Below are 27276 nucleotides of genomic sequence, written 5' to 3' on the forward strand. Positions count from 1 at the left end.
TAAGGAGGTTTGAGATGAGCCTCCCACCATTAGGATGGGAATGGAGGGTCAGCCTTGGCAAGGGCACCATGGGCCACTCTGTGCTGCATTCAAACTTAGCTGAAGATCTGGGGAGATGAGGAAATGCGGGTTCTGCTGATTCTGCCCCTCACCAGGAGGTGTGCTTGGGTTGACTGAGACAGAGTGCAGAGTGCAGAGTTGCTGACATGCATACTTAGAGGGAAAGTATAGTCATTTTGTTTTATGTTTACAATCTCTGATGTGATTCCGAAAAGCCCTGGTTTGGTTCTTGTTTAAGACAACGTTGTTATAATCCCTCCCTAAAGCCGCCAGAGCGCCGGGCCATCCTTGCCTCTTTCACCCACATGTGATGACCCTGACCCAGCAGGTAAAGACTGAAGAGTGGACAAGGCTGAAAGCAGATTCCTCCTGCTGCTAACTGACTTTCTCATCCCCCAGCCCTGATTTAAACAAGCTTCTCCTGAGTAGTATTACAGCATCTAACTTATTGATGGTCATGACATTCTACATTTTGAGGAAAAACTATTTCACAAATCAAGGTTAAATTAACTCTTACTCAGAAAATAATCTATATAGCTTCTAATTTTAGGAAATAGAATGAGATTATTAAGCAATATGATTAAGAAGTAGGAGGTTATAACCAGACATTTTAACCCAAAAGTGTAGTAATAACATCTTAAAATACCTTGTTTTTTCCTTATGTTTATTATGATCAATGACATACATAATTTATAGAAATTGTAGTTTAGATCATGTTTATATTTAATCACGTTTACTTAAAAATTCTACTTGAATAAAGGACAGCTTTTCCTGACTTTCCTTCTTTATGAACAGTAAGGTGGCTAAAAGGCCATCTGATAGTCCAGAGTCAAAACCAGTGGTAGAGAATTGGTTATAGGGCACAAACATTAAGACTTTTTTTTTTTCCTAGCAGCAAAAAATTAGCTTATGTTAGAAATGCAGTCATACAGTTTTTAGGCTAACCACCTAAGAATACAAGGTGCAATATAAATAACAAGACCACGTTATGGCTTTATTCCATTGATTCTTTCTTACATCTGAACAATTATTATGAATATTTCATTTTAGGCATCTAGGCCCCTCATTAGAGCAGCTGACCAAGTGCTAAGTTATATGAATGGAATAAACGCTAAAAGTTGGTGCTTTCCTCCTCTGTTTTTAGTGATGTGCTGTTATGGTAGAGATTTTCCATTTTTCTGGTATATCTATTTATTTTTCCTCTGAGTCACACTTCTTATTTCTAAGAAAATGGTTCTTTAAAGACAATTAAGGATTGTTTCTGACTTTTCCTTGGACAGTTATTTTTAGAGCACCTGCTCTGTGTAGGACCAAGCTGACCCAGGGGATTCTAAGAGGAACTGGCTCCGCATGGAAGCCAACATTGTAATGGAAGAGATAAATGTGTAAGTCCCAAAGGCCTGTTCAAGGGAGCAGTGTTTGGAGCATCAGAGAAGGGAGAGATTAATTTCCCTTGGGAGGGATTGGGCTTGTCAAACTTTAACTGAGAAGACACCATTGATCTGTGATAAATGTTTGTTAATGATTCAAAAGATTTTATGCTTACTAAAAGAAATAAAACAAGACATTTATTTAACATTTGCTGAATCTTACTTGTGTTGATGGTAGTTTTAGTCTGTATATTTGAAGAAGTATTGGAGAGAAATTGTGAAGGTCTCAGAGAAGAACAAAATATTTAAAAAATAGGTCTTATAAAAATGATTAGAAAAGCTTCTATTTTATTTTATAATAAAAAACCTAAAGATGAGTGATTAGTTCAGTAATTAGTTATATACACATACACACACATATATACACAAATATTTAGATTTATGTGAGTATATGTATGTATAATACATATGTGATTACGTATATACATATACTAAATATATCTATATAAAATTATCTTTTGCTTATTCTTACCATGAGGAGGTTCTAGCATTTGAAGAAGGGATGATTTTCTTTTTCATTTTCATAGCCTCTGACCCTTAACAGCCACTGAACAGATGTCAGATCTTTGTTGATGTATTTAATTGCCTCCTTGTTTGCATAGAATAAATAAATGTCGTGGTGGTGGTGGTGATGATGGTGGTGGTAGTGATGGTGGTGATAATGGTGGTGGGTGGTAGTGGTGGTGATGATGGTGATCATTGTGGTGATGGTGGTGATGGTGGCAATTGTGGTGGTGGTGGTGATGGTCATAGTGGGGGTGCTGGTGGTCATGGTGGTGATGGTGGTGGTGGTGGTGGTTGTGATGGTGATGGTGGTGGGTGGTGATGGTGATGGTCATAGTGGTGGTGGTGTTGGTGTTGGTGGTGGTGATGGTGGTGGTTGTGATGGTGATGGTGGTGGTGGTGATGGTGGTGACGGTGGTGATGGTGGTGATGGTGATGGTGGTTGTGATGGTGATGGTGGTGATGGTGGTGATGGTGGTGATGGTGGTGATGGTCATAGTGGTGGTGGTGTTGGTGTTGGTGGTGGTGATGGTGGTGATGGTGGTGATGATGATGGTGGTTGTGATGGTGGTGGTGGTGATGGTGGTGGTGGTGATGGTGGTGGGTGGTGATGGTGATGGTCATAGTGGTGGTGGTGTTGGTGGTGATGGTGGTGATGGTGGTGGTGGTGATGGTGATGGTGGTGATGGTGGTGGTGATGGTGGTGATGGTGGTGATGGTGATGGTGGTGGTGGTGATGGTGATGGTGGTGGTGGTGATGGTGGTGGGTGGTGATGGTGATGGTGGTGGTGGTGGTGGTGATGGTGGTGGTGGTGATGGTGATGGTGGTGGTGGTGATGGTGGTGGGTGGTGGTGATGGTGGTGATGGTGGTGGTGGTGATGGTGGTGGTGGTGATGGTGATGGTGATGATGGTGGTGGTGATGGTGATGGTGATGGTGGTGATGGTGATGCTGGTGGTGGTGATGGTGATGGTGGTGATGGTGGTCGGTGGTGTTGGTGGTGGTGATGGTGGTGGTTGTGATGGTGATGGTGGTGATGGTGATGGTGGTGGTGGTGATGGTGGTGGTTGTGATGGTGATGGTGGTGATGGTGATGGTGGTGGTGGTGATGGTGATGGTGGTGATGGTGGTCGGTGGTGTTGGTGGTGGTGATGGTGGTGGTTGTGATGGTGATGGTGGTGATGGTGATGGTGGTGGTGGTGATGGTGATGGTGGTGGTGGTGATGGTGGTGGGTGGTGATGGTGGTGGGTAGTGACGGTGGTGGTGGTCATAGGGGTGTTGGTGGGGGTAATAGTGGTGATGGTGATGATGGTGGTCATGGCGGTGATGGTGATGGTGGCGATTGTGATGGTGATGGTGGTGGCGGCGATGGTGCCAGTGGTGGTGGTGGCAATAGTGATAATGATGGTGGCAATTTTGGTGGTGATGGTGGTGATGGTGATGGTGGTGATGGTGGTGATGGTGGTGGTGGTGATGGTGATGGTGGTGGTGGTGATGGTGATGGTGGTGATGGTGATGGTGGTGATGGTGGTGGGTGGTGTTGGTGGTGGTGATGGTGGTGGTGGTGATGGTGATGGTGGTGATGGTGGTGGTGGTGATGGTGATGGTGGTGGGTGGTGATGGTGGTGGTGGTGGTGATGGTGATGGTGGTGATGGTGATGGTGGTGATGGTGATGGTGGTGGTGGTGATGGTGATGGTGGTGATGGTGGTGGGTGGTGTTGGTGGTGGTGATGGTGGTGGTTGTGATGGTGATGGTGGTGATGGTGATGGTGGTGGTGGTGATGGTGATGGTGGTGGTGGGTGATGGTGGTGGGTGGTGATGGTGATGGTGGTGGTGGTGATGGTGATGGTGGTGGTGGGTGATGGTGATGGTGGTGATGGTGGTGGGTGGTGTTGGTGGTGGTGATGGTGATGGTGGTGATGGTGATGGTGGTGATGGTGATGGTGGTGGTGGTGGTGGTGATGGTGGTGGTGGTGATGGTGGTGGGTGGTGATGGTGATGGGTAGTGACGGTGGTGGTGGTCATAGGGGTGTTGGTGCGGGTAATAGTGGTGATGGTGATGATGGTGGTCATGGCGGTGATGGTGATGGTGGCGATTGTGATGGTGATGGTGGTGGTGGCGATGGTGCCAGTGGTGGTGGTGGCAATAGTGATAATGATGGTGGCAATTGTGGTGGTGATGGTGGTGATGGTAATGGTGGTGGTGGTGTGTGTATCTAAGAAAGAGATGGGAGAGAGGAGCAGAGAAAGGGTAAGAAGAGGGTGTGGAAGCGGAGGCGTGACGAAAAGGGAGATGGCGGACAGAGGGGGACAGAGGCAGGAGAGGTGAGACAGGGGAAACTCGGGAAGGAAAGCAAGAATACATGGCAACTTCCCTGAAGACAGGAACTGGATTGGTCCATTGTGGGTATTTCCCCAGGTCTCAGCACAGAAAATTGCTACTGGTGCACACGTTCATCATTTGATTGGTAATGGAAGATATGACGGGGATTTGGATAGTTTGCTCATTTCAGCTCTACTTGTTTCCAGCCCTTTCTCTCAACGGCTAAGTAAAGTTCCGTTTCTCTGCTCTGTATCCACTGGTCTTAGTACGTTCAGGCTGCTTTAAGAAAATACCGTAGTCTGGGTGGCTCATAAAAAATGGAAGTTTATTTCTTGCAGTCCTGGAGTTTGGAAGTCTGAAATCAAGCTCCTGCAGATTCAGTGTTTGGTGAGGGCTGTTTTCTGGTTCATAGATGGCCCCTTCTCTCTGTATCTTCACAGAGTGGAAGGCAAAAGGCAGATCTCTGTGCCCTCTTTCATAAGGGGACTGGTCCCATTATTCATAGGGTGGGAGGTGTAAGGCAGCTCTCTGGGCCTCTTTCAAAAGGGCACTAGTCTCTGTGTCCTCATAGGGTGGGAGGCGTGAGACAGCTCTCTGGGCCCCCATTCATAAGGGCACTGATCCCATTATGAGGGCTCCCCCCACCTCATGACTTAATTACCGCCCAAAAGCCCCATCACCTTGGTGATGAGGTTCCAATAGATGAATTTTTTGGATGGGGTGGGGACATAAACTTTGAGGTGGTGCCGCCGTCCATACAGGGCTTTCCTGTTGAGAGTTATAATTACTATGGGGTGGGGAGATTGGTCTTTCATGATAAACATGCTAACAGTTATTCTCCATGTTTGGAAAAAGTGCAAAAGAATAGGATTTCTACTGCAGGAATAAAGGCTGGGATTGATCACATGCTTTGCTTAAACTCTGCTAGACATAAAGAAATGTTTCTGGCTCAAAGCTGATTGTTAAAATCTTGGAAGACCTCAAAATGGGATAGACACCCATACTGGTTGGTTGCTTCTTGGAGAAAATTGGATTAAAGGACCTCTTGATGTCCTATCAAGCCACTGGGTTCTTTTAATGTTTGCTTTTTTTGTTGTTTCTTTGGCTTAAAGTAATTCAGTAAGCTTTTTGGATGTCATTTATACAATTTGTGAGGGTTTTTTTTTTTTTTATCATTCTCACCTTTTAGTCAGTTCTTTTCTCCCCAGCCAAATTCCATTAGACATATTGTGAGTAAAATTCTTTGAAGAAAGAACAGACATCTCAGATGATTTGAAAAAGAGCATCTCACAATAAGAAGAGACACTAATATTTTTTCAGATACTTTCAGCAGAAGGAGCACAAAGAAACCGTGCTATTAAAAGACCTAAACTCAAGTGTAAGAAGAATTTGTGTGCAGATTTAGCACATAATTTTAAACGATGATTTTTTCTCCATCAAAAGATAATGTTGAGATTCTATACGCTAAATAGACAAAGGAGAGAAGCAGTGCACACACAGGGGACATGTCTGTCTGATGGAGACGGAGGACCCTGTAAGAGAGTAGAAAGAATCACGTCATAAATAAATTTGAAATATTAGCCTCGTCCTCCACAGAGGGGAGTTCTCTTTGTTACTTTCTCTGCGCTGTATCCACTGGTCTTAGTCTGTTCAGGCTGCTGTAAGAAAATACAACAGCCTGGGTGGCCCATAAACAGTAAAAATGTATTTCTTGCAGTCCTGGAGTTTGGAAGTCTAAAATCAAGCTCCTGCAGATTCAGTGGTTGCTTTCTGATGTTTCCATGGGAAAGACAGGAAGCGGCTTTTCCAGCCCTTTCTGAGGAAAGGAGATGCTTCAGCCTTAAGGGTTGATACTAAGCGTTTTTTATTGCCTTTAAATTGAGGTGGGTAAGACAACTTTCCTTTTGTTGTGACTTTTATGTAATTCATCAGTGGTTCTCCAAACACCTTCTTGAGCTCTTTTTAAATTTATTTTTAGAGATGGGGTCTTGCTTTGTTGCCCATGCTGGGGTGCAGTGGTGTGATCATAGCTCACTGCAGCCTCAACCTCGTGGGCTCAGGAGATCCTCCCACCTCAGCCTCCTGCATAGCTGGGACTACAGGTGCACACTGCTGCACCCAGCTAAGTTATTTGAAAACATTTTTTAAAGGCGAGGACTCAGGATGTTGCCCAAGCTGGCCTAGAATGCCTGTCCTCAAGCGATCCTGCTGCCTCAGCCTCCGAAAGTGGTGGGATTACAGGCATGAGCCACTGTATCTGGGTGAGCTTTTTAAAAAGGCAGATTCCTGGGTAACTAGTAAACTCTACCAATTGCTTTAAAGCCATAAGAGATGAGGTATAGCTATCTGAATAAAAAAAAAATAAAAAGCTTTGCACTGGTTAAGGATGGGCATACTAACTTACTTAAATCCCAGGGTTAAAATTAGTATGCATGCATTATTTTGCCAGATCTTTAACTTTGAGCGTGTCTATGCCAGGCATATATTGTTTCCCGAGTTTGACAGTGTGGAGCAGTAGTAAATCAAGAAAGATGGTTTTCCACTGGCATGGAACTTCTTGCCCCGTGTCCCATCTTCTGCCAGCATCCGTTGCAAGGGAAGAATGAACACGAAAATCATCTACTGTTTTCAGCCATGCACATGGGTGTATTTGCCACATTGTCGTTGCTATGACTGAATTGGACTCACCTCAAAGATAGCAGGACCAGGTGCCCAGGGCCTGTTTGCAGGGAGTTGGCTTTTACCAACCAGGAGGCCTTCAACTTCAATGGCCTGAGATGCTTGATAAACATGAAGAAAATAGTAATCCCCTGGAGATACTTAGCTGGGAGGACAGTCAGTGTTGACAGGCCTTCTATTAAACTCTTTTGCGAACAATCTGAGACAGATGATATAGTTTATGCAAATCCATTAAGCTTTCTTTCCTGATATTTATGTTGCAAACTGTAATTCCATCTCATTTCAAAGCTGCTGGTAAACGAAGAAAAAGAACCTGATTCTTATCCATGGCTCTAAGAGCAATAGGACTAGTAAAAATTAAAAGGTAAACTTGGAATGAGTCACCGACACACAAAGTTATCAAACACTGCCAGAGAAAACACTCCGGCCTCAGGGCACACTACCATTTGCCTTGTGGATGTTGATAAGGCATGGATCTTATCAGTAAGCTGCTGGGATAGATTTCTGCTTTGTACTTAGTAAAATTGTCTAAAAGAAACAATGAAATGCAATACCCAGAGGGTAACCATTTTGTGACGTAGAGAGGTGGTCTGATTGTCTTAGAAAGAAATGATGATGTTTTATATTCTATTTGTAGGTATAATTATATCTAGATTGTTTTGATTAAATCATCTGAGAATGGCATTTCTCATCCACTAATGGGTAAATGGATTGATAGCAGGCACTCCCTTAATATATGTGAGCACATTATCTGCTTGCTTTGTGTGTCATGCAATAAGTGGCTTTAATATGTAAGTTTGTACCCTGTAAAACCCGTACTCAGATTTTTATACCTGAGTTGTTTGTCATGTTTAAATAGATGAGGCATGGTGTAGGAATCATTTCATTGGTTCATCCTATTCTTAGCTGAGGAAGTTGAGGCTCAGGGAGTTTATGACATTTTGCAAAGGTCGTACAACCAGCTTATGGCATGGCCAGGTGGGAACACAGACCTGCTGTCAGTCCTGGGGTCTTGTGCAATCCCTAGTGCCTCTCGATAGGGAGCTTAACTCTCATCTCCTGTCCACCTTGCTAGTAGGATTTGTCCTGGTCTTGATCTGAGATCTAGCCCTCCCTCTGCTGTCTCTGCCTGGATCCTGGGCACAGCTTCCTGGCTGCCAGTCCCCCTCTTTGATAAACTTCATCTCATGTCTTACTTTGCTACCTTGTGTCAATCCTTGAAGAGCTGGCATCTCATGCGTTATAGTCTGGTTTTCATTTCTATTCCAGTGGAACTCCAGTTCATGGGGAGTGAGAAGAAGAGTCCTTTTGGCCAGGGGCAGTGGCTCATGCCTGTAATCCCAGCACTTTGGGAGGCCGAGGCAGGCAGATCATGAGGTCAGGAGTTTGAGACTAGCCTGACCAATATGGTGAAAACCCATCTCTACTAAAAATACAAAAATTAGCCAGCGTGGTGGCGCACACCTGTAATCCCAGCTACTCAGGTAGGTGAGGCAGAAGAATCACTTGAACATGGGAGGTGGAGGTTGCAGTGAGCCGAGATCGTGCCACTGCACTCCAGCCTGGGTGACAGAGCAAGAGTCCATCTCAAAAAAAAAAAAAAGAATCTTTTGCCATGTAGGATTTCACCTCCTAACAGTGTGGAGCTGTGGTTCCCACTGCCCTGTGATAGTCCTGCAGGGTGTGAGGTCCATGCAGGATCACTGTAGGAAGTCCTGTGTCCCAAGGGAAAATCTGTGGTGGGACAGTGCTGTCTCAGTCATGGAGTCACTTTCCCATGTCTTAGTCTTCCCTCCACGTGAAGTTATAAGAAAAATAAGGCTCTGTTTATTTTCATTCTTTTTCTCTCTCTTTCTCTTCTTTCCCCCCAACTTTTCTTCTCCCACTTATCCATTTCAGAGTATTTCTGTTTAGAAAACAGACTGGTAGCCACAGGTAAACCCTTCACCACATCTGTATGCTGTGATGGGAAGGCCAGGGGAGGGGGTCTGCTTTCCTGCTCCATGAAACCCAGTGAGGCCTGGGAGGAGAGTGGGTATATTAGTCTGTTCTCTCACTGCTAATAAAGACATACCCAAGACTGGGTAATTTATAAAGAAAAGATGTTTAATTGACTCACAGTTCCACAGGGCTGGGGAGGCCTCAGGAAACTTACAATTATGGTGGAAGGGAAAGCAAACATGTCCTTCTTCATATGGCGGCAGGAAGGAGAAGAATGAGAGTAAAGGCTGGGAAAAGCCCCTATAAAACCATCAGATCTCATGAGAACTCATTCGCTATCATGAGAATAGCATGAAGGTAACTGCCCTCATGATTCAGTTACCTCCTTTTGGGTTCCCGCCACCACACATGGGGATTATAGGAACTACAATTCAAGATAAGATTTGGGTGGGAACACACAGCCAAACCATGTCTTAGTGCTCCTGGCCCCTCTCAAATCTCATGTCCTCACATTTCAAAACACAATCATGCCCTTCCAGCATTCCCCCAAAATCTTAACTCATTCCAGCATTAACTCAACAGTCTGAGTTCAAAGTCTCATCTGAGACAATGCAAGTCCCTTTTGCTTATAAGCCTTTACAATCAAAGGCACGTACCTATTGTGCTTCCTAGTTACAATGGGGGTACAGGCATTGGGGAAATACAACCATTCCAAATAGGAGAAATTAGCCAAAACAAAGGGGCTACAGGCCCCATGCAAATCTGAAATCCAGTGGAGCAGCCAAATCTTAAAACTCCAAAATGATCTCCTCGGACTCCATGTTTCACATCCAGGTCACACTGATGCAAGAGGTGGGCTCCCATGGCCTTGGGAAGCTCCTCCCCTGTGGCTTTGCAGGGTATAGCCCCCTTCCAGGCTGCCTTCATGGCTGATGTTGAGTGTCTATGGCTTTTCCAGGTGCAGGGTGCAAGCTTTTGATGGATCTACCATTCTGGGGTCTGGAGGATGGTGGCCGTCTTCTCACAGATCCACTAGGTAAAGCCCCAGTGGGGAGTCTGTGTGGGGGCTCTGACCCCACATTTCCATTCTGTACTGCCCCAGCAGAGGTTCTCCATAAGGACTCTGCCCCTGCAGTAGACTTCTGCCTGGGCATCCAAGCATTTCCATACATCCTCTGAAATCTAGACGAAGGTTCCCCAACCTCAATTCTTGACTTCCATGCACCTGCAGGCCCAACCTTATGGGTAAGCTGCCAAGGCTTGGGGCTTACACCTGCTGAAGCAATGGCCTGAGCTATATGTTGTCCCCTATTAGCCACAGCTGGGACACAGGACACCAAACCCCAAGACTACACAAAGAAGCAAGGCCCTGGGCTTGGACATAAAACCACTTTTCCTCCTAGGCCTCTGGGTGTGTGATGGGAAAGGCTGCCATTAAGCCCTCTGAGGTGCCCTGGAAACATTTTCCCCATTGTCTTGGTGATTAACATTTGGCTTCTCATTACTTATGCAAATTTCTGCAGCCTGCTTGAATTTCTCCTCCAAAAATGGGTTTTTTCTTTTCTATTGCATGATCAGGTTGCAAATTTTCCAAACTTTTATATGCTTTGCTTCCCTTATAAACATAAGTTCCAATTCCAAACCATCTCTCTCAAGTTCAAAGTTCCACAGATCTCTAGGGCAAGGGCAAAATGCCACCAGTCTCTTTGCTAAAGCATAGCAAGAGTGGCCTTTACTCCAGTTCCCAAGAAATTTCTGATCTCCATCTGAGACTACCTTAGCCTGGACTTCATTGTCCATATCACTATCACCATTTTGGTCAAAGACATTCAACAGTTTCTAGGACGTTCCAAACTTTCCCACATCTTCCTGTCTTCTCAGCACCCCCAAGGCTCTAGGAAGTTTCAAACTTTCCAACATTTTCCTGTCTTCTTCTGAGCCATCCAAACTGTTCCAGCCTCTGCCTATTACCCAGTTCCAAAGTCGCTTTGACATTTTTGAGTATCTTTACAGCAGTGCCCCACTCTCTGCAGTACAAAAATGTACTGTATTAGTCCATTCTCACACTGCTAATAGAGACATACTCAAGACTGGGTAATTTATAAAGGAAAGAAGTTTAAGTGATTCACAGTTACACAGGGATGGGGAGGCCTCAGGACACTCACAATCATAGCAGAAAGGGAAGCAAACACGTCCTTCTTCACATGGCAGCAGGAAGGAGAAGAATGAGAGTGAAGGGTCAGGGGAAACCCCTTATAAAACCATCAGATCTCGTGAGAACTCACTCACTATCATGAGAACAGCATGAAAGTAACTGCCCCCATGATTCAATTACCTCTCACTGGGTCCCTCCCATTATGTGTGGAGATTATGGGAATGACAATTCAAGATGAGATCTGGGTGGGGTCACAGCCAAACCATATCAGTGAGATTGCTGCCAGCTCACGCTCTGATGCTTCCCCTCCCAGTGTCCAAGCATGCTCTAAAATATTACAGCCTGGACTATGTCTGAGAGAAAGAAGTTACTTGAGTCCTAGCCTTTGGCCAAGAGGCTGAAAGGTGCACCTCTTTTGCGCTTAATGTTCCTTTTTTCCTATGAGAAGTAAACTCGCTGGTGAAGTGAACAGAAAGCTGAAGCCGTTGAACAGAGGAGGCTGGGGAAGTGCTCTGTCTCTTCACGCGAGGGAACTGAGATGGAGGTTTTCTCATGGGGGCCTTTATTGCCCACACAGCTAGCATAATGCTTCTTGAGAAGCAGCCCTATTGTGTGCAGAGAGGAAAGTGTGGCTTGTGATGACCAGAATTTTCCCTGCACCCCAGCTGCACAGCACATGGGCTGGGGAGCATGTTGACCTGGCTGCCAGCCCCAACTTTGCATTCAGCTGTGGGACAATGGGCATTTGCTTTTCCCCTCCTGAGTCTCAGTTTCCTCATCTACAACCTGTGGGTCATGATAGCATCTGCTTCATAGAGTCGTAAAGGGCATTCGGTGAAATAATGCATGTGATCCTATCATCGGTCCACTAGTTTCGATGGCTCTGTTGTGACCATCAAGGCACTAGAGGTTGTGTGTGGGTTTTGAGCTGCACTTGTTAGAGAACAATCCGTTTGAGGAGGGAACTAACTGATTGGTTTGTATTTTATACTTCAAAAAATACTAGATTCCTGTAATTAAAGTATTTTAATAAATTAGATCATTGTCATTTCTTTGAATCCAAAGACAGAGTTTTCAATTAATCACAAACTAAGCTATCTAGCTCTTGTCTTTCAACATGTGTGGAACAGGCGGGGTTGCCCTAAGGCTTAATTCCAGTCCCATAGGTTTGTGGCCAGTGGAGGAGGCCATGGCCATGTATATAGGCACATGCTTGTTGAGCATAGGAGGTTGATGTCCTCTCCTGTTGAGGTCCCTAACCAGCGATGACTTCCTCATACCATTTGCTCAGTAGAAATCACAAAAGAAACACGAAGACCCTGCCTCTGATTTCTAAGTATTTCTGATTTAGGAGCAGCAAAGAAAGAGTTAAAATGAAAGAAAGCAAAAGGGACTAATTCGGTCCGTAGACTGAAACTGAAAGGAAACACATCACTGCATCAATTAATTTGGCCTTGAATTTGCCAAAGTTTAACGAGGAGAGATAAACACTTACACACCTGCTCATAGAGGTGACTATTTGGAGCAAAGTCCAGCGCTCCTCCGAGATGCATTGCTGGTGATACAGCTGCGGTGGGTGAGATGCTCGAACAGTTTTGCTGGTTTAAAAGTTACAGTCTCTAACTTTGTACTTTTCTAGTTCCATGACTTGAAGCATACTTCCTATAATGCATTTCACATATATCACAAAATTATTACTGTGGAAGGTAAAGACAGGTCTTGGAGAAGTTATGAACAAAATTATTATGGGGAGTGAAGGTTAACACTTAAAGCAGATGTAGTATCCATTTTTGATCTCCTGAAAATATACATAAAATTAGCTTAGGATGTATTTTAAAATGCTGGATTCTTTTTCTGTTGTAATCGATGAATTTCCCTCCTTCTTCTTCTCCCTTACCGCCACCTCCTCCTCCTCCTCCTCCTCTTCTTTTCTAGACTGCACAGACAGTTCTGGTGGTGGTCGTGGTGTTTGGAATCTCCTGGCTGCCGCACCACATCATCCATCTCTGGGTTGAGTTTGGAGTTTTCCCGCTGACGCCGGCTTCCTTCCTCTTCAGAATCACCGCCCACTGCCTGGCGTACAGCAATTCCTCCGTGAATCCTATCATTTATGCATTTCTCTCTGAAAATTTCAGGAAGGCCTATAAACAAGTGTTCAAGTGTCACATTCGCAAAGATTCACAGCTGAGTGATACTAAAGAAAATAAAAGTCGAATAGACACCCCACCGTCAACCAATTGTACTCATGTGTGATAAAAGATATATTAGAGCATCCTTGTGGTTGAGTTTCCATATAAGTGGACCAGACACAGAAACAAACAGAATGAGCGAGTAAGCAATGCTGCAACTTGTTATCTTAACAAGAATTCAAGTGATTTTAATTAAATTCCACCTGTGTTAAAAAGTACTTTGATCCATTTAGGAAATTCCTAGGTCTAGTGAGAATTATTTTTCAATTTTATTTTAATTCTAAATTATGTTTCAGAAACAAAAGACAATGCTGTACAGTTTTATTCCTCTTCAGAAATGAAAGGGAACATATATATTCCATATATATGTTCAACTCTTCATAGATTGTGAACTGGCCCATCAATATGGTCAGGAATATTTGCAGTCTACATTTTAAAGCAAATTTGTTTAGAAAAAAAATTTGAGCTTTAATTCTTTAATTTTAAGAGAAGTAATATTGTGAACTATGTATTTTAAAATATGATCATGGACACACAGTGATGAATTTTTTGGCCATTTACATAGACACATCTATTAAGTGGAAAGAAGGCTTTCTGAAGTCTGTTTGCACAGGTGGCATTTGCTTCCAATTGTAGCTAGTGTACAGAGCTTTGGAAGCCTGTCGTTATGAGATACAGTCGGTTTACCTCAGGAGTCAATTCAGTGTTGTAGTGGTGACCTGGGATGCAGTAGTAGGCACTGTTGATTCAAATTTATCCTGTGAAATTAGGCTTTATAGAGTTCACAAAACGGAGTCAGAGGCCACTGTCTTAACAGTGGAAGATGCAAATAAGTTTTTGAGAATAAAACTGGATTTTGAAATTTTATATAAGTACTTGACAAAAGTTTTCATTTTGCTTTGAATGGAACCTACTAAAAAGAGAGATGAAAAAAAAATCAGCGAGGGTGATGTAGACAATAATTTCTATGGGACCAAAGACTAGACAGAATTCAGTAAGTCACATGAAGTAATGGTCATGCCTGTAGATAAAGCATATTTTATGTTTGATTTAGATGACATTCAAAAAAAATCATAGGACTGAATATACCTAAGGGTATCCTATCTTGTACAAATGCATGCTTTTTCATTAAATTTGTAATGATGTTTAATGAACATTTCCATCAAACATTATTTCCTCTAAAAATGTTAATTTGGGGTTAAAACCATCACCATTTGAATTTCAAATGTAGTTTTCATGACGATTTTATATTGATGTGTGTTTACAATGAGAAAATGGCATGAAAATATTAAATTATCTTGTATTGGAAAAGTACTTTTCAGACCGTAAGACTTTGATATGTTTTAGGAGGCAACAAAAGCAAGAAGTTTTTTTTGTTTGTTAAAAAGGATTTGGCCAGGCACAGTGGCTCATGCCTGTAGTTCCAGCACTTTGGGAGGTCCAGCTGGGTGGAATGCTTGAGCTCAGGAGTTTGAGACCAGCGTGGGCAACATGGCAAAACTCAGTCTCTACTAAAAATACAAAAATTAGCTGGGTGTGGTGGCGCATGCCTGCAGTTTCAGCTACTCTGGAGGCTGATGTGGGGGATCACCTGAGCCCAGGAGGTCCAGGATGCAGTCAGCCAAGACTGCACCACTGCGCTCCAGCCTGGATGACACAGTAAGACTCTGTCTAAAAAATACATATATATATGTGTAATGTACCTCTGTGCCAAATCAGCACTCCACATGAAACATCAAATTTTAGATAAAAATACAAACTTGACATAAGCCTTTGGCATGCTAACTTTTTTAGCTCATTCTCTTACTTTCACTAATCATATTTCAGTGACTAGTGTTTACATTTGTAATGTTATTAATAACTCTCTGGATAAAGGGAAAGAAAAACGTTAGAAAGATTTTGAAGTGATATGTTTGTTGACTAGAGGAAGAAATTCTGTTTATGTGTAAGTGAGGGTCTTAAAGAATATGTCCTTCGCGTCGAATGTTTTTTGCACTTTATTCAAATATAGAGGAGCAGAAAAATTTTATCCTGACGATGATACTTTCTGTGATTTGTGGAACTTGAAGTTGCTGTTGCAAACTCCAGCACAACTTCTTTGGGTGTGAATTCACAAAACTGTGTAAAGAAGTGCCTTCTGGTTGTGTTTGAGTTTGCATGAATGGAAATGATTTCTCACACCATGGCTATTTCTTTGTTTTCTCCTTCTGATCTGTAAGCATATAAATGGAAGTATTTAAAAAAATGCTGTAGCTAATGTTGCTATTTTCTAGAGGCGTGCTGAAAATGTGCTGTGCCTTTTGTCCTTCCCAGATGCTACTGGCGCGTCTGAAGCTTGAGGCATGGCACAAAAGTAATAGCTCGCACTTGAAACCCCCCCATTTTGCTAAATGTAAATGCTAATTGTTGCATTTTACAGTTAGATAGGATATACTTCCTGCATATTGTCATTCTAATCAAATCAATTCCTCTTACTCAGAGTTTTGGCTGAGTCTACTTCTAAAACAAATTTTGATAGGGATAATGACATCTTCTGCAAAGATCTAAACCTGTACAAAATTTTCTGAATAAAGAGTTCCAGAAGAACTCGTAAACAGAATGAAATTAACCAGAAAAGTATAGGAGTATGTTGCATTTGCCAAGCATCTGCTTCCTAGCTAGACTTCCCCCTAATATATAATGACCAATTCTGAAGCACCTTCTTTTCCATCACTAAATAAAGACAGCTTCCCAAGGACACACTTTTTCTCCCAGCATCAGGTTGAGGGAGAAATATTGTGTATACCTTTGAAGTCAGGCTGCTTGAAACCCACATTTTCAGTTTACTTCAAAGAAAACTGATGCTTTCTACGTAGATTTGGCTGTCTCAGTGCCCAAGGCAGCTGTTATTTTCCTAGGCTTTTTGCTTTCACGTAAGGAGACAGGCTCTGGGATATTTAGTGGCTGAAATGCTTGCTGTTTCACACACATAAGCAACAATTTCAGTGTCCTGCTGATGAATACAGTGATGCGGATGGAAATATTTTCTTGTCCTATATCCTGGGGATAGGAAACAGATTCTCTGTGTGCTCTTCTGACCAGGTATGTGCTCAGCAATATGGGGGACTGAGGCCATTTTCTGAATACTTTAGGTAAATTACTTTGCTTTTAACTAAATTGTTTTATTTTACACGTTGGGAGTAAAACCATTTCCTGCCCCATCCCAATCTCTTGTGCTTTTATCTTTTTTATCCTAACTCACTTCTATCCAGATTTCCTCTCGATAATATTTACCACAGATGAATTCCTCCTTCGGCCCAGATATAACAAATCAGAGTGGGGAGGAGAGATGCTTAAGGAACTGCATGAGTCATGCAAGGCTCAGAACTTCTTGTGGCTCAACTCGAAATCATATTGCATTCCTGCATTCTCCCAGATGCTTTGAGGCAGTGCAGCGATCATTCTAATGTGTTAACTGAGACCCAAGATCTCAGCAGGAGAGGACAGCTTATCCAAGCATCCCTTTCCTTTTCAGTCATGGCCATGGATATCTGTAAACACCAAAATGCTCATGCTGAAGCAGCATTACATTGAGGAAAATAACTTATTGTGCAGCTTCATCACGTTCTTGCTTTAAATGATTTATCAAATACATGTATGTAAACTACATAGTCACTAACTGCGAAAATACATCAATGTGGCTACTTCCTCTGGAAAGTTACTGTCTAAAATTTGTAAATTTTAATCTTTACTGTTGCACATATTTTCCATGTCTTAAATTTGTAAGCAGGTTTCTATTAAAGGTAATTGTGTTCTTCTTGACCATTAAAAATGTTGCATGTAAGGCTATTTCTCAAGTAGATGTTAATGACTTGTTTAATTATTGACTTACTTATTTTAAAAGCTATGAAGCTTTTATGTGATCTATGAAGCTCCTTTTTTTGCTGGCTAGATTGCCCAAAAACAAGTGAGCTCGTTTTTGGGCAATCTAGCCAACGTGTCACATAATGGGGAAAAATGCAGATGGTCCTGTGGCTGGTGCTAATGAAGAACGACCTGGGCCCAACATAGAACTTTTCCAGTATGGTGAGCATCAAAGTAGGCAGACATCCAAAAGCTGAGTGAAGGGCAGATCCCCAGGCGCCACCCAGGCCCTGCAGGCAAAGCTCTCAGGGCCCCATTTGTGTTTGTGTGGCCTGCACTTTGTAAGTGTTGTTCCCCTAGGACTTCTGCAATGGGGATACCAAAGATGACGTGTAAGGCCTTCAGTATATAATGGACTTGTGTCAAGTACCTAAGGGTTCATTGCCTTGTTTGAAGAATCACAGAACATCATTTCTGATTGGTTCTTAGAGCCTGCATCTTGTAGCACTGGGACTTCTGGAGACCTCTGGGGACCATTGACTATGCCAGGAGGGTGGAGGAATGAAGCTGATGGCAGAAGCAGGCTCCCAGCTCCTCCTCTTCTACTGAGCCAGGCGATTCTTACCTCCATTGGCCTTTGGATGGCTGTGTAATAATTTGTTGAGAATCATTAGAGAACAACTAATCCAAAAAATCTATCATCCTTTATTTGTGCTGACTTTCTGATTATGCCTTCATTCACTCTTTTTATTACTCATACACATGTCTGTTTTTATTCTTCCCTACTCTTTTCTTAAAGTTGGTTATATTTCTACACTTGAGATCTTCCAATTTCTGTGAATGTTGAGGGGTTCACAAAGTGGCTTGGCCCCAGACCTCTATATCCTCGTTGTTCTGTTTGGACTTAGGACTTTTTTCCTGGCTATCCTGTCAATACTTTTCCATCTAACAGAAAAGCAAGCTTCATGAGCAAGTTATTTTTATAACAGATCATGTGAGCAATTACTCCATAGCATTGGTTGTAGAACAGGTCAGTTGGCACGTGGCCTCCTGAGGGTCTTGCGTGGGGTTCTGGACCCAGCAGGGGCCACATCTCTGAGAACTCATTCCCTGTGGGTGTCTGGGGTGCATCGTTACTTCTGAAATGTTATGACTTAGCAGATGAGATTTGTCCGTCCACTCAGTGAGAGGAATTCCTAAGCTGGGACTTAACTCCTGCTGCAGGGAGCTCTCTGGGCCCGGGCATGTTGGATGGAGTTGTGACGGGTGGGACTTGACTCCAGCTCTCTGGGCCTGGGCATGTTGGGTGGAGTTGTGACGGGTGTGCCTCCCTCGGACTTACTCTGGCCGGGAACTGCATCTGCTCCTCTAAGGAGATTTGAGTAGATGAATGGAGTTTCCATCATTGCTGGTCTAGAGTTCACGTGTGAAGGTCAAATATAGGTGGGGACTTGGCAGCACACAACTTTGAGTGAAAGACACGATCAGCATGATAGACAAGTGTCTTGCTATGTGACTTGCCATTGTGGTCACTTGTTACACAAAGTCTCCATTTAGAAATAGCAAAGATCCAAGAAAGCAGAAGAGTAGGGGTGGGAGCAGGGCTAAATGTGTTGTTCTTCAGTGGAAATCTGCCCATTTTGTGGGAAAGAAAGGAAACAGGGTACACAAATGCTGTTTGGGAACATTGTTTCAGGGTCACCTAGATTTGACGATGAGAGTGTTTTTTAAAACGGAAAGCATGTCATTTTCCTTCTAGAGAGAATTTTCTGGTATGTCAATGTAGCTTCAGAAATAGGTCTCAGTGTTCTGGCTCAGGGCGAGGTTACAAAAGAGGCTTCGGTAGCGTCCTCAGGCCCATGTGCCCTGTGTTCTTCACAGCCTCATGGGCCCCAGAGGAACTTTTACATGATAGACACTGAGTGAATACACAGATTCCTAGATTTGAGATATTTTCAAAATAGGGCTAGCATATATAAAGAATCAAACTTAGTCATTCCATTGAAAAAAAATTGGATTATAATTTAGAAATATTTACAAGCCAGAAATGGATGTGTAAATGTTAGTTTTCATATTTTGGTTTTCTAAGAGTCACATTTTATTGCCATATAGCACATAGGGATTCAAAATTTGACAACGAGGTATAGAAATCCAAAGTTTTCTTGGGTACGATTGAACAAATCTTTTAATCTCTTCAGTTCTTTCTGCCTAAGTGAGGAGAGTAGTTGTGGAGCATTGTAGAAAGGATAAAATGAACATTAGGATACTGAGGGTTCGGTCTGAGTTCTGTTTTTTCATTGCTACTGAAGTGCTGTCTTTGGTGTCCTCGTGCATACAAGAAGGATTTGGAAAAGGTCAGTGAGTTTGAAACTGGCTGCACAGTTCAATGAGCTGGGCAGTTGAAAGTACCCGTGATGCTCTGGCCTTACCTTAGATCAGAGATTCTCATATTTTATCAAGCATCAGAATCACCTGCAGAGCTTGTTGAATACAGATTGTTGCCCACATCTCCAGAATTTCTCATTCAGTAGATTTGGGATGGGGCCCAAGGATTTGCAGCTGGTCCAGAGACCACCTTGTGAGATCTACTAGCTGATTTAATTGGTTTGAAGGTGAAGGTGGAGTCCAGGCTTTTTAAAATAAATAGCGTCTGCATTTTCAGAGCAGATAACCAATCAAATTGAGCAGATGGTCTCTTAAGGTCTAAGCTTCTATGGTTCTGTGAAAAAAATTGTTTACGTGGAATTTAAATCATTCAGAATTTTTATTGCTTACATTGATCAGATCCATAAAATATCTGTTTAACTATTACATTACCCTAGCTACAGAAATTCGTAAGTTTTCAAAAGCATGAAGGAGTTTAATAACTTGTAAGACTTTCAGAGATTGTTATAATTTTCCCCTCAAAAAAAAAAAAATAGCTGGGTGGAAAAGAGCACCTATGCATTCACTTTGTTTCCCTCAAATGCTAAGGGTTAAAATAGTACTCAAAATTGTTAGATGTGAAGTTTTGAACCCAGTGTTTAAACTCACTGTTTAAATATTTGCATGTCTTTCTATGTGACTGCTAATTCTTAACTACATTATTATCTCTAAGAGATAAATAAACTTTCCCTGTACTTAAAGTTTTTAAATTAAGTATCTTATGATAACATAAGTAGTATGAGTAAGGAAAAAAAATCTATGTGTACTGTATTTTTAAATTTTAATAAGGTGTGCTATGGTTTGGCTCTGTGTCTCCACCCAAATCTCACCTTGAATTGTAATAATCCTCACATGTCAAGGACCGGCAGGTGGAGATAATTGAATTATGGGGCTGCTTTCTCTCATACTGTTCTTGCGATAGTGAGTTCTCACGAGATCTGATGGTTTTATAAGCATCTAGCATTTCCCCTGCTGGTACATTCTCTCTTTGCCTGCTGCCATCCATATAAGATGTGACTTGTTCCTCCTTGCTCTCTGCCATGATTGTGAGGCTTCCCCACCACTTGTAAATGTAAGTCAAATAAACCACTTTCTTTAGTAAATTGCCCAGTCTTGGGTATGTCTTTATCAGCAATGTGAAAACAGACTGATACAATGTGATTGTTTAAATGCTGATATGAAAGCAGTGCTGAACGTGGATCTTCTTGTACCAGATACTGTTATAATTATTCTCCAGAGAGCTGGCCATACAATTTATCTCATTATTTATAGATCTAGCATGAATGCCAGTAAGCTGACAAAGCCAAAAGCCAAAAACTAAGAGTTTGTATTAATCCAGTTAATGCCAAATCTAGTCATCCTCCATCATCCTACCTCTGTGTTCTGAATGAAATATAATTGGCCTTTGTGATTGGAACCAGTTTTCTTGTATTGAAAATAAAATTTGTTCCTCAAAATGCTCTAGTTTAAGAGTGCTTTTTTTCCCAAACAAAATGGAAATAATTTTCTGTTCCCATAAAGTTCTTGAAGACGCTGTATTCTTTAGTTACTGCATATTTGAGAATATTAATTTGTTGCCTTTATACCTGAAAAACAGTGTGAGATGAAATTATTTTATTGCAGTATAGTTTTATTAAGATATCTCTAGACCCAGCTTAGAATTTTGAATGTTACTAGAAAAAAGTCAGAAGGCAAACTGATGCCCCCATTTTAGGTAACTAGCTTTTTTCCACTTGGATGAGCACATGCTTTTTAAAGTTATTGATGCCTGATACCTTCACCAGAATGTCTTTTCATCACTCTCTAATACCTGAATATTCTTCATAAATTGAATTATATTTCCATAAACGTGAAAGGGACATTTAGCCTGGTAAAGTGACCATTTAGCCTGGCAATCCCAAATCTTTTTTCATGTAAGGATTCTTTTACAAATATAAAATTGTTCCCAGATTTTCATATGACAATAATGTACTTTTAGTATATGTCAAGAAAATACAAAATGAAAAATAAAATGAAAAATAAAACTACAGACCTCTATCTCTCGTGGATATAAACATAAAATCTTCAACAAAATGTTGATAAATCATATCCAGAAAGGTTTAAAAAGAATTATATACCATTACCAAGAAGGGTTTATTCCAGGAATGCAAGGCTGGATCAACAGTGAAAAATCAATCTATGTAATCTGCCATATTAGCAGCCTACTAAAGGAAAATTGGACTATCATAATTGACACAGAAGAAGCATTTGACAAAATCCAGCACTATTCATGATTAAAAAAATTCTCAGTAACCTAAGAATAGAGGAAAATATCCTCAATTTAATAAATAGCATCTACAGTAAAACTCTAGAGCTAACATCATGTTTTAATAGTGAAAGACGGAATGCTTTTCGGAATGCTTTTCCCTTAGATAACGAAAAAGGCAAGGACATCTGTTCTTATTTCACATGGTATGGAAGTTGTAGTCACTGCAATAAGGCAAGAAAAAAAGGAAAAGGCATATAGAGCAGAAAAGAGGGATTAAATTGTCTCTATTTACAGCGGACATGATTATCTATATAAAAAATCCCGCTGGCTGGGTGCGGTGGCTCACGCCTGTAATCCCAGCACTTTGGGAGGCTGAAGTGGTCAGATCATGAGGTCAGGAGTTCGAGACCTGCCTGAGCAACATGGTGAAAGCCTGTCTCTACTAAAAATAGAAAAATTAGATGGGTGTGGTGATGGGCGCCTGTAATCCCAGCTACTTGGGAGGCTGAGGCAGGAGAATCGCTTGAACCCAGGAGGCGGAAGTGGCAGTGAGCCTAAAATAAAGGACTTGGCCATAGAATATTACATCTGGGTCCTGAGATTGTTCCAGTCTAGTATCTCCTTTCTGTAGTGATCAAAATTTTGAAAGACACTGAGATAAAATCAATAGATTTCAAGTGTAATGACTTTTAATATTGTCCGCTTTATAGTGACTTCCTCTGGCCACATCTGTAATGCTGCAGAGAGATGCCTAATTTTTCTTTCCACTTTGGCTTGCTGATTATTTTATTTAGTAAGAAGAAGCTTCATATTTTCCTTCTGCATACTTATACACATTTGATATGATTTTCTTTTCTTTCTTTCTTTTTTTTTTTTTGAGATGGAGTCTTGCTCCGTTGCCCAGCTGGAGTGCAGTGGCGCAATCTCAGCTCACTGCAACCTCTGCCTCCCAGGTTCAAGTGATTCCCCTGCCTCAGCCTCCCAAGTAGCTGGGATTACAGGCGTGTGCCACCACGCCTGGCTGATTTTTTTGTATTTTAGTAGAGATGGGGTTTCACCATGTTGGCCAAGATGATCTCAATCTCCTGATCTTGTGATCCGCCCACCTCGGCCTCCCAAAGTGCTGGGATTACAGGCGTGAGCCACCGCACCCGGCCTTGATATGATTTTCTCTACATACAAGAGAAAAGATTCTGGTTCATTGGTGTTGTCATCTGTGGTTAAGAGAATTTTAAAAACAAATATAAAAATGACTGCAGTTATAGTGTAAATAAGATCAGTGGGTCATTTACTTTTTTTTTAAGTGAATAATATTTATTTAAAGAATTCATAGACTCAGCAGTTAAGAGAATATTATGTCTTCAGTTGAAGCCATTTTAAAACTGCATATTCCAGTATCATCATCTCAAGGTGTAGGTACTATTTAATGATAGAATAAAATATTACTTAATATTGCAATAAAAAATCCAGGGTTGATGGTTTTCTTGTAAATGCATAAACATGGGGATATATGATGGGTTAGGTAGTTGCTGGGGCATCCATCCCATGAGGGTGCATTGCAGCTCGAGGAATCTTCCTCGTCCCCTTTCCGTAGCAGCGCACCTTTACCTCACTGGCATCTCACCAGACAGGCTTCTCTTGGCCTTGCACAAAGTCCCTCCACCGTCTGTGTCTTTGAGGACTTCCCTGGGCTCTTCTGATCCATTGCCCTTCTTCATAAACAGGGCCTGACTCCCACGGCTTTGCCCCCAACCCCTTGCAACTCACCTGCTCATCTGTCCTGTGTTTAGCTGAACTCAGAACTCTCACTATGCTCATCCAAGAAGCCCATCCACACGTTGATGGGATGTAGAGAAGGAATTCTCTGCCTCTGTCTCCTGACCCTTGACACCTGCAATCTCTTTTTAGATAATTGGTAGATATTGGTGGGTGCAGGCAATAATGTTCCTTTCTTTGTTCTTAAACCATTCATAACTATAACAAAAGGAATTTTAGAGTCTGTGAATGGGATACAGGCTGTTTCTGAAGGTGGTGAGTCCCCTGCTCTGGGAGCCCCCCTTAGTCCCTTGCACCCTTCCTTGGCTGGGATGTTGTAACATGTGTCCATTAAGATATCTTCTAAGATTCTGGGATTCCATAGTTTGGGGGACCAGGCCTGAGAAGTGGTGTTCATGAAATAATTTTGTGCAGGTGTTATTATTTTTTGTACATAGAGCTTTCCTGAGGAGTATATTATTAAGTTTTAAAGCTGTCATTTAAAAAACTTAAATTGGTACACTGAAAGCTGCTAATTGCCTTTTATTCTATTTTGTAAAATGTGATTAAACACATTTGACCTTTTGGGAATAACTGAGAGAAGAAAATGCTTGCAGAGACTTCAAATAAAGGTATTAATGTATATAAATGGCATTCTATCCTCTGAAGTCTAAATTAAGTGTATGATGAATGTCTGTTAAGAAATAATAGGTGGGGAAGGAATAAAATTCCAGAAATTTGTTTCTACCTAGGGTGATTACACTGTAGGTATAGAATACTGGTAAAGTAAATATCCATAAATCTTAAATGCATTATCTGAATAATAAAAAAAATAAAGAATATGCTGATAGGGTTCATGTTGAATGTATAAGTTACTATAAATTGTCTCTTACAAGAAAGCATTTCATAAATATGATTTCAGGAAGATTATGTTACCTTTATGAATAATAGTTGTGCTCCCAAAATGAAAGTTTCTTTAAGTTGAAATCTTTTTTTCATTTCGCCAATCAATAAACTTTTTTTGAGCATCTGTGTGCAATTCACCATGTTAGGCATTGTTAGGAATAAAAATGAATATAATATATGTTTCTTGTCACCCAAGGAATGTAACCATATAATTTTAAGAAAGAAGATAGCCCGGGTGCGGTGGCTCATGCCTATAATCCCAGCACTTTGGGAGGCCGAAGCAGGCAGATCACCTGAGGTCAGGAGTTTGAGACCAGCCTGGCCATATGGTGAAACCCCGTCTCTACTAAAAATACAAAAATTAGCTGGGCATGGTGGCAGGCACCTGTAATCCCAGCTACTTGGAAGGCTGAGGCAGGAGAATCACTTGAACCTGGGAGGTGGATGTTTCAGTGAGCCGAGATAACGCCATTGCACTCCAGCCTGGGCAACAGGAGGGAAACTGTCTCAGAAAAAAACAAAACAAAAAAAGAAACAAGATAGATTGTTGATAAGACAAATTGACAAAAATGTCAAGTGGCAAATGAGTGATCAGGCAGAAGCCGTATTAAGAGGAAACCCCCCTGAGTAGCAGAGTTACCTGAAAGACTCTATGTGGTAGTTTTTGTTTTAATAGACTCTGTTTTAAGACTGAATTGTTACATGTTTTATGCCCTTGATCATTGAAACTCTATAAATTTGATAAAAGACATGTATCTAACATCCAAGAAGCTCAGCAAACTCCAGATAGGAGAATTTCAAAGAGACACATACCTAGATACATCATAATTGAAGTAGTTTGGATATTTGTCTCCGCCTGAATCTCATGTTCAATTGTAATCCCCACGGCTGGAGGTAGGCCTGGTGGGAGTGTTTACATCATGGGGATGGGAGTGTTTAGATGATGGGGGGTGGCTCCCTCATGGCTTGATGCTGTCTTCATGACAGTGAGTTCTTGTGAGATATGGTCATTTAAACCTGTGTGGCACTTTCACGCTGCCCACTCACTCTTGCTTGCTCCTGCTTGCTCCTGCTTTTGCCAGGTGATGTGTCTACTGCCCCTTCACCCTTCACCATAATTGAAAGCTTCCTGAGGCTTCACCAGAAGGCATGCAGAGGCTGGCACCATACTTCCTGTAAAGCCTGCAGAACCATGAGCCAACTAAACCTCTTTTCTTTGTAAGTTACCCAGTCTTGGGTATTTCTTTTTAGTAATGCAAGAACAGCCAATATGATAATTAAACTGTTGAAAGACAGAGAAAACTATTGAAGGCATCAAGAGAGAAGTGAATTGTTACACCACAATTGTGTGATTAATAGCTAACGTCTCATCAAAACAATGATACAAGGCAGTGGGATGACATATTCAAAGTACTGAAAGAAAGAAAGAAAGAAAAAACCAACTCTTAACCAAGAATTCTTTGTTTTTCTTTCTTTGAGATGGAGTCTTGCTCTGTCACCAGGCTGGAGTGCAGTGGCATGATCTCGGCTCACTGCAACGTCCGTCTCCCGGGTTCAAGTGATCCTCCTGCCTAAGTCTCCTGAGTAGCTGGCGCTACAGGTGCCCGCCACCACACCCAGCTAATTTTTGCATTTTTAGTAGAGACAGAGTTTCACCATGTTGGTCAGGATGGTCTTGATCTCTTGACTTTGTGATCTGCTTGCCTCGGCCTCCCAAAGTGCTGGGATTACAGGCGTTAGCCACCACACCCAGCCTTAACCAAGAATTCTATATCCTGCAAAACTAGCCTTTAAATATAAAGAAAAAATTTAACACATTTCCAGATAAATGAAAGCTGAGATATTTTGCTGCTAACAGATCTAGCCCACAAGAAATACTAAAAGGAGTCCTTCAGGCTGAAATGAAAGAAAATTAAACAGTAACTCAATTCCAAATGAAGAGATAAAGAGCACCAGAAAAGGTAACTACATAAGTATATAGGAAAGAGTGTATGTTTGTACATTTGCTTGTAATTACACCTTTTATTTCCTCTACAATGAAAAAGACAACTGAATAATATAATAATTTAAATGTATGTTGATTGGCACACTATTTATAGATATGTAATATGTGAAAATAATACCATATGGGGGAGAAGAATGAAGCTATATAGGAACAAAATTTTTGTATACTATTAAAATTAAGTTGGCATTAACTTGGAAGGGAATTGTGTCATTTGAGATGGTAATTGTGATTGTGAGAGTAACCACTAGGAAAATGACCATACATAGTAAAGGAAATGACAAGAAGCTTAAAATGGTACAGTAGGAAATAAATATTCAACACAAAAGAAGGCAATGATGAAGGAACTGGAAAAAAAGATGTAAGACATAGAGAAAATGGCATGTATAAATCTCGCTTTACTAATAATTACATTAAATGGACGAAATGCTTCAATTAAAAGGCAGAGACTGGCAGAATGCATTAAAAAATGTTCCAACTATGTGCTGTCTGCAACAAAATCGCAGTAGAATAAAAGACACAAATAGGCAGAGAGTAAAAGGTTGGAACAAGATATGCCATGCAAACATATTTGCAACCGAATAGAGCTGGGTTGGCTATGCTAATATCAGATACAATAGGCTTTAATACAAAATTTGTTAATAGAGACAAATAAATACTTTTATAATAATAAAAATGTCAACCCATCAAGAAGATATAACAATTATAAGGCCGGGTGTGGTGGCTCATGCCTGTAATTGTAGCACTTTTGGAGGCCAAGTTGGTGGATTGCTTAAGCTCAGAAGTTTGAGACTAGCCTGGGCAACATGGTGAA

At 41.6% G+C, this 27276-nt stretch overlaps 1 protein-coding gene across 3 annotated transcripts in view; it reads left to right on the forward strand.

Moving 5' to 3' along the window:
* The window catches only part of GALR1 (galanin receptor 1), a 133082-nt gene that overhangs the window by 93887 nt on the left and 11919 nt on the right, over nucleotides 1-27276 (forward strand). The window contains exon 8 of one of the 3 annotated variants that reach the window (XR_008516050.2): nucleotides 1341-1357. The exons of 1 other annotated variant lie outside the window; for it this stretch is intronic. Coding sequence is in view for 1 of the 2 variants with exons in the window: in XM_002828329.4 (XP_002828375.4) it covers nucleotides 13031-13348 (318 nt within the window). In the remaining variant the exon portion in view is untranslated. Of the gene's footprint in view, nucleotides 1-1340; nucleotides 1358-13030; nucleotides 17166-27276 lie in introns of those variants that run through there. One more of the 3 variants, XM_002828329.4, reaches the window with a different exon arrangement.

The sequence above is a fragment of the Pongo abelii genome, chromosome 17 (assembly GCF_028885655.2).
Source record: "Pongo abelii isolate AG06213 chromosome 17, NHGRI_mPonAbe1-v2.0_pri, whole genome shotgun sequence".
Classification (NCBI taxonomy): Eukaryota; Metazoa; Chordata; class Mammalia; order Primates; family Hominidae; genus Pongo; species Pongo abelii.